General features: G+C 39.2%; 1 protein-coding gene across 4 annotated transcripts in view; it reads left to right on the plus strand.

The window, feature by feature from the left end:
* Positions 1-4,919, plus strand: part of brd4 (bromodomain containing 4) — a 32,143-nt gene extending 27,224 nt beyond the window's left edge. For 3 of the 4 annotated variants that reach the window (XM_041956390.1, XM_041956388.1, XM_041956387.1), the window contains exons 16-19: positions 46-176; positions 313-518; positions 1,874-2,156; positions 2,359-4,919. In XM_041956390.1, coding sequence (XP_041812324.1) covers positions 46-176; positions 313-518; positions 1,874-2,156; positions 2,359-2,427 — 689 coding nt within the window. In that variant the 3' untranslated portion in view covers positions 2,428-4,919. The remainder of the gene's footprint in view (positions 1-45; positions 177-312; positions 519-1,873; positions 2,157-2,358) is intronic. The other variant, XM_041956389.1, reaches the window with a different exon arrangement.
* The last annotated feature ends 3,435 nt before the right edge of the window (positions 4,920-8,354 follow it).

The raw sequence follows: 8,354 nt of genomic DNA on the forward strand, positions 1-8,354 counted from the left end.
GTGTGTGTGTGTGTGTGTGTGTGTGTGTGTACTTGTGTTAAGCAGATGTGAAGTCCATGGACAGCTCACGACCTGTCATCCGCTCCTCTGAGCCAAGTGGACCGCCCCCCTCTTTGCAAGACAAGGATAAGTTCAAGCAGGAGTCCAAGGTGCCCATTGCCCCCAAAAAGGTACAGGTGGGTGCAATAATCGCTTTTTTAAAGGATCTCATGCCTTTTTCAGTTATTTGTATATTAACTTACAGGGATTGCGTCTTGCAAGATTTTTGATTTTATGTGGCTCTTATTTGCTTCTTTGTGTGTCTTTTCTCAGGATGTGAAACTGAAGAATATGGGCTCATGGGCCAGCCTGGCACAGAAGTCCACATCTACGCCCTTGTCTGCAGTGAAGTCATCGAGTGACAGTTTTGAGCAGTTCCGTCGTGCTGCCCGAGAGAAAGAGGAGCGGGAGAAAGCCCTGAAGGCCCAAGCTGAGCAGGCGGAAAAAGATAGATTACGCAGAGAGCAGGACAAACTACGGTAAGGTTGTCTAGAAGAAGACTGCTGATGAAATATATAGAGGGCTGCATTGTTTGCCTCATGAGGGAGTCATGTGTGTTGAGGAGATACACCTGTCTTTAATTTGTTTTATATTTGCTGTACAAAACTAGATATGAGAAAATAATAAAGGATATCACAGAAATCCAGGCAATTTTAGAACAAGCACCACTCATCTGAGAGTCTTTGTCACTTCTACTGGCAGGAAGGGCTTACCTATCATTATTATGTGTCAGAAATACAGTACTAAGTCAGGAGGCTGACACACTTTGTTGAAATCTGTGTTGGGTTCAACAGCCTCAACTGCCAAAAGTAATGAAATGTTGTGTTGTTGGTGTAAACATCAATATCGTACAAGTTTCAACATGTAAAGCACAGCCCCAGTCATTAGTTAGAAACAAAAATGTGCTTAGGTGGCTACGGATGTATTTGTCAGTTGCCTTTTGATAAATAAGACATGGGAAACACTGTGAGGTGATGCTATGCCCTCTAGTGGCCATATTGTTGGACCACACCAGCCGCTGAGAATTAAGTGGACTGCAGTGGAGGTTGTTTCAGATGTCAACAAGTGAACTAGAGAAGATTATAATTAATTTAGAACTATTGGTTGTTTTGATGTGAGACATCAGCTGGGAGCATCAAAAAGTATATATGGGCATCTTTTCTTCGCTGTGTTGTTTTAATACTGTCCTGAATACCCTGCTTCACCTGAAACTGGGAGGATCAAACTAATGTTGTTTAACAACCTTTTTAATGGGCCACAGATGGTAAACTGAACCTCACTGAACCCCACAATAATAAACCTCATGTACAGCACCTGTTTTAAAAACTTACATTCATTCTTAATTTTAAAAATACAAAATTTGAAAGTTAATAACATCGTTTTGGCCGCCAGATGTTTTATCTGTGTCGGGCTGTTGAAACATTCTGTGCTGCACTGGGCACGATTTTTTTTAGTAAAGCAAGGCTGCAAAAGTATGTCTGTTGGCAGTAACTGACACACCACAAACTTATTATAACTGGATAAAAACTGCTGTGTTCTGCTGTGCATTAGACAACAGTGAGGCCTACATTCAAAGGACACTCTGCTCACTACTGTTAGATCTTTTGTCTCTTAACAGAAACAAGCTAGCCATTTCCTTTAGCTAGAACATCTCTGTTCAGATCCTTATCCATGTGTATGTTTCTGAGTGATTTGAGGTTTGAGTTTTACATTTCTCAACTGATTTTCCTGTGAGACATCGAGAATGGCACCAGATGTAGCTGTAAGGATATCTCTTAATGTGTAAAGTATTTAATTTCACCTGGTGTGAATTATTGGCCTGAATGCTTTCCAGAGGGCGAGATGAAGAGGACATCATGGAACCAAGCAGAAGGGTGCACGAGGAACCACGCAGGCGCCTGGAGCAGCAGCACATCCAAGCTCCTTCACAACAGCAACAACAACAACAACAACCGCAACAACAGCAGCAGCAGCAGCAGCAGCAGGAGCCCCAGCCGGCTGCCATTCAGCAGCCTCCTCAACCCCCCACACCACCACAGCCCGCCACGCAGAACCCACTAGATCAACAGAGGGAGCTAGCACGCCGCCGAGAGCAGGAGCGGAGGAGGCGAGAAGCGGTGAGATCATTGACTTTAGCATGTTTCATGGAGCTTAATGATGCTAACTGCCAATTTGTACAAAACATAGTGAAATGTCAAATATGTGCACCGTAGATTAAGATCTCAATTTGCACACAGACACCCGCAATAACACATTATAATTGTATGTACATACTATTAAATGTAATGGAAAGGCTAAGTTGTTCTTTTCTCTCTGCAGATGGAAGCAACTATTGACATGAATTTCCAAAGTGACTTAATGGCTATCTTTGAAGAGAACCTGTTTTGAGGAGAGGAGAAACTGAAACGTAACTGCAAAAAAAACGAAAAAAGGAAAAAAAAAAAAAAAAGGAAAAAACTCAGACGATGTAAACTTCCTCTAAAGAGAGATTTGCCCACGCACCACAGAGGGACACGGACTGTTTGTGGATGCGACAGACCCTGTGAGACGGAGTACAAATGCTGAACGGGCAGCCACAGCTCATTTTGCCCCTGTGGACCGAACACGGGGATAGTCTCATTGTCTTGGATGTCATTTCCTGGGAATTTGGCTTTGCCTGCCTGATAACTTATTACAGGAGAAAGACGACCCCTTTTGGCACAGTTGCCTTTGTCACACTTGCTTCTTATAGTGTGCGTGGGCGCAACCATAAACTGCAAAAGTAAAGATCCCAATATCTATGAAAATGCTCTGATAATGTACTGACAGACTGTGCAGAGGCATTTTGAAACTGCCAGATGTCTGGGTTGGTGAAGAAGACTGGTCTTTTATGTTCTGTTTTGTTTTGATTGTTGTAAGTGAACACATGAAATGGTTGGGGGGTGGGAGGCAACTTCCATACTGTAAATCATGTATATTTCTCAGCAGAGAAGGTACAGTTTGCCTTACACCCCTTTCCTAAACAGACCGTTACGTTCTGTGGCCTGCACATATTGACGAACCAATAACATTTACAACCAGGAGTAGGAGCTGTGCAGACCTTTTTTCATCATCTAGTATCTACTGTAAAGAAGTATTTTCTTATACTACAATAATTGTTTATTTTGGATCTTTCTTTTTTTCCTCTTTAGGTCTTTGAATCTTCACACCAACACACTCCACCACCAATGTCTATGCCAAACAACCCATTATCTTTTATGCTAAATTAATTGTCCTAAAACATGTAGGTAGCTAGTGACAAAAAAAATCCCTGAATATATGCATTATCATAGTTCCAACAAGTATGTATCAGAGACAGAATCAGTTGAAGTTTTCATCCTGCCTCGTATTTTTCATTTAAAGCTACAACAAGAACTTGTTAGCAGAAGAAGGGAAAGGTCCAACCGTTCTGAGCTTCAGTTAGAATATGATTTCACTACAAGCGTCGCACCATTATTTGTATTACACTTTGAGGCATAATGTTTGAAATGTCCATATCATTGGCCTGTTCAAAACAGTCACACTACTGGATCAGTTGCGATATGAGAAGATAAGGAGCTCCTTGCTGTTCCCTTCGCGTGCGCTCTGATTTAACCGAAAGGTTTCGATCAAACATCAATGGGCAGAATGCTCGAGGCAGGAAGGGGACAGTCAGGGGAACAAGACAAACACTTATCAACCTTTCTGTAGCGGTTACTTGAATCAGGTTAGTAAAAATAGCTGAAGGGACTGAACGGAGCTCCCAGTTAGTTTTTGCATCAAATTGTCTTCTGATTCACAGAAGGCACACTGTCGACAATACAAGATAAAAAGACAAACAATTACACAAGTTAAGAACAGAAAATGCTGAAAACAGTTTTGATTTATATCTTTGTTCTTGTTGGATAATAGTGGATGTGAGTTATAATTCTGTTTTTGGAGACGTTGTTTGGACCGGGGATGGGTTGAAATCTGAATGCATCTCGTCCCTTTCACTTGTCTCTTATGGTGTTTTTCTCCAGTGCCTGTATTGTATTGCAATTCTCGTTGGCTTATATTACACTTCGAGGGGATTTAGAAAGGGGCGAGTCAGGATTGGGTGGTGTAATATTTGAACGGGGAGGGAGATTTTTGAAAGAGTTTGTGTAAAAAAAATAATAAAAAAAGGAAAAGACAGCGTTTTATATTTTAACCGTTGTCAATATTCGGGTTTTACATTTAGTTTTAGCTGGACTTCTATGAGTGTACACACCTGACAACTACTTTCTCATTTTGTTCAATCAGCATATTTTAGGTAGGTATATTTCAGCGTTGCCACACTAGCGTTTGAGTCTGGTCTGTGAGTGTGACTGTGTAAATCTGGACGGCTGTGTGACTGTGTGTTTTTGTTTTTGTTCAATTTTTTAAAAGTGTGTGGTGCAGGGAGGCATGTTCCCCAATGTAGATAAGCATTCTATTGATGAGGAGAATAAACAGATAAACAGTACTTCAGGAGAACTCGTTTCTGTGCTTAAGTCACCTTTTTAATTTCTATGAAGTCCACCATATATGAGTATAGAATTTTTATTAGACTGGTTTTGAAAGGGTAAAAAAACAAAACAAAATAAACTTCATTCCTTTTTAGCCTTTTTTTTTTTCCTTTTCACAACTGTTGAACATAATGTGCCATGAGTTCCACAGAGAATGTGCTGACCCGCAGCTCAGCCCAGAGTTTGCTTTATTCAGGTATTTTATTTTGTGTTACATTTGTTCTGTTTTTGGGTTTTTGTTGAAACATTTTCCTCGAATATCGTTTGCTATGTGAGTGGTCTATCGAGGTCTCTGATTCAGTCTGTTATGATCATTGAATAAACTCATCTCTTTTATAGAAAATAAAAAAATAAACGAAATCGTATCTCTGTCTTTTTTTTGATTGGAGCTGGTGTGTTGCTCGCTCTTTCTCGTTTAGTAGCTTCTCAAGATGGAGCTGTTTTGTCATTGATATATATAGCTTGTATGTTTAACATTAATACCTCTTTTTGGCTTCTTTTATTCTGAAGGTAATTGCCGGATGTGTCAGGGTGGTATTAAGTCTGACTTTATGCTAGAAACTGACGTCACCTACATATATTGAGTCTTTGCTGCCCTCCAGTGGTCTCAGTAACAAGCTACAACTTCAAATAAAATTCGCGGCTGACGTACAGCGTTATTATCAGTGTACATCATCGATATTGTTAGCAATATGAACAAGTCAGTATAAGTGTGATTATCACCAATAGTATTATGAAAAATAATAGCCTAATTGTATTAGTAAACTAAAACTGTAAAAAATCCTAGTGATATTCATACTGCTGTAGCTATAATAACACTGTTGGTGGTACATAATTCCTTCTAGGATTGTGATTATTTCTGATCATTCGTTTTTATGACTGCTATACGATCATGTCTACCTTTCTGTGGCTCCACGGCAACATAGGTTGCAATTCAGACAATGGTAAAACAAAACATAACAAAAGATAACAGTAAAATGGGGAGAGCTTGAAGTTCAATCATGAAAAAATTACGTTCAATAGGCCTATTACAAAGTACTAAATTCCACAAAAACATAAAATGCACAAATTCAGGTAAGGATGAGGGGTGGTCCTGACTATCTATTTAATCATTTAACAATTTAATTGTCCATGGGACAAATCAATTATTTCTTTAAGACGTTTTTCGACGTGGCAGAAAGTGCCTCCCTGACCAAAACAATGCAAATTGTTGGTCCAATGAACGCGACGGATCACTTGGTATGTTGAGCTTTCTCGGTAGTCTATTCAGTACTTGCCTTGGTTGCATCTGTGGTTTCCCTGTGATTTGCTGGTATTAACGAGCTCTTTTTCAATTAATTTATTATCAAGCATTGTTATAAACTAATCGTACTAATAATGACTTGTACATATTGATCAAGCCGAACAAGCCGGCCAGTTACCACTTGTGTTGCGTTTGTCCTCTGTATTTAGATTAATGGGCGTTTACTGCCCTCCGGTGGTCACAGTGGGGAACTATATCACATTAAATTGATCAAGTCTGCGTTAATACACATATAGAACCAACATTTCCGGTGTATATTTTCGAGTTAATATAGTCTTGCAGTCCCTGTCTGTGACCACTGGATGGCAGTGATTCAACAGGGCCGAGCTGAGTTGCTGCTTTACTTTCCTCTGAATGATGGACTCCACAGCTCTCCGTGGAAACAAATTGATACAGGTTAGAATTATGTTCTAATGCTCATATGAAGACCCGGCACTTTACGGTTAATGTTAAGTTACGGTGTGGAAATCGCCGTTGGCTGCCGGCTACAAGCTAGCTAGTTATTCCAGGCCTACTTAGAACATACGGCCAGCTCCCTTCACCTGCCACATAACTGCTAACGCTATAATGTAACACTGTAACTTTAAGAATACGGTAGTTTCTAACTGTGGCCACTGCACTGAAGACCAATTAAATTGCTGCGTTGTTCGTTTCTGTGATTTTAAGTTTTAGTTATTTTAGTTATTAGTTATTTTATTTCGAAAGTATTCACCAGAAGTTGTAGTATTTTATTTTATGTGCGTTGACGCTAGTTTGACCAATCCAATATTGCAGTTGCACGTTGTGGTCACTAGAGGGCAGCGAGCATTCTTAATTCTGAACACGGAACGAAGTTAAAAGTTCATTGAAGACAGACAGTCTATGTAAAGGGAGGTAGACATGACATTCACGAAGGTAACTGCTAAAAGGAATGTATTACATTGTGCATATTGTTTGATGACAAAGAGTACATTAGTAATTCAGAAACCATTAGTACTAACATGAATATGAATAGCCTGTCGATTACCTCAATAGAGTAATCTGTATTATTGGTTGTACTATTCCTAATAAGGAGTGTGGAATTGTAGACTGTAACTCCTCATAATCATTTCTATTAATTTGTTTCTGTTTCCTTCACCTCATCTACTTTATTACTTAATTTAAAGTGTTCTTTGGAAGTATAAGTATTAATGCATGTGGGAGGCATGACCAATTGAGAATTCATGATTCTAATCATACAGTTTGGCCATCTCGACCCAGCCCCATATTTCCAGGTTTTTATCACCCTTCAGTGACCACAATTAGTCTACATCTTAACATTTTTCAGTTCTACTGTAAGTATACAGAAATGTAGGCTAATATTTGTTATCCTTTATATGTATCAGGAAATGATACTAACACTCATGTTAGTAGTCTAGCAATGTATACATGTGATTAATCATTAGCTGTGTGATAGTGTATAACAGTAGCATGGGTTACTACCTCATGTACCTCACTCTTATTCCATTCAGTCAACCAAGCTGTTATTAGTGTGAGTTTTTTTTTATTTGTCATGTTGGGGCTGCCGTATTCCTGCCTCTGAAATGACTGCATTATTAAACATGGGCCCATGATATTCTGATAATAGAATGTAGTTCCTCACTGTGACCAGAAGAGGGCAGTGGGCACTCGGATCAACTTAGTGTCAAGACAGACACTGCCACATTAATATGTTTCTAGACAATATAATTTAGTTTATTAAATGTGTTTGTTTATGTATCTTTTGTAATAATCATAATATTAATGCTTTGTGTGTCTGGATTTCGATTAATAGTAACGTGTTAGCATTAGCAACGAATCTAATGAATGCTGCAGTTCCTCATGGTGGCCACTGGAGGGCAGTAAACACCGTGGTTCTAACTCCCTTATGGTCAGTTCCAGCATCAAATAGCGGCTAAACCGTGCTGAAACTTCCGGTAAATACTTTCACAATAAAACCAAGTGAGGCACTAATACTATTTTTCTGTAGTTGTAGATCATATAACATAAGTGCTGTCGTGATTATGAATATCATTATTGGTGCCTCTAAAAGTAGTAATTATCAGTGTGAATATCTGTTTTATTGCCGCTGAAAATATATAATTAAATTTTTATGTCGGTTAAAATACGTCGCGTTTTGATTTTTATGTTCTGCTGCCTTCAGGTGCTCATCCGAAAGTCTGGCGATCTTGGTTTTTACAAGTTCCTGGTGAACGTGTTTCCTTTTTTAAATTAATTTTTATTAGTATTCTTTTATGCCTCATTTTCACTGATTTGACATCGCGGTTATTTAACGCGATTTATTTATTTTGAGCATTATCTCAAGTTCGGGCAGGGTTTGGAATCCTCAAAGCAAAATCTTGTCTTAACAGGCACAGAGCCAAACTGACTGTGTGTGTTGTTTTTTTCCGATATTTTCAGGCTGTAGTTGGAGGCAGCACCACTACCTGTCTGTCGGGCCCAGCTGATCTGAGTGAGAATGATTTAGA

This window comes from Chelmon rostratus, chromosome 17 (assembly GCF_017976325.1).
Source record: "Chelmon rostratus isolate fCheRos1 chromosome 17, fCheRos1.pri, whole genome shotgun sequence".
Lineage (NCBI taxonomy): Eukaryota > Metazoa > Chordata > Actinopteri > Chaetodontiformes > Chaetodontidae > Chelmon > Chelmon rostratus.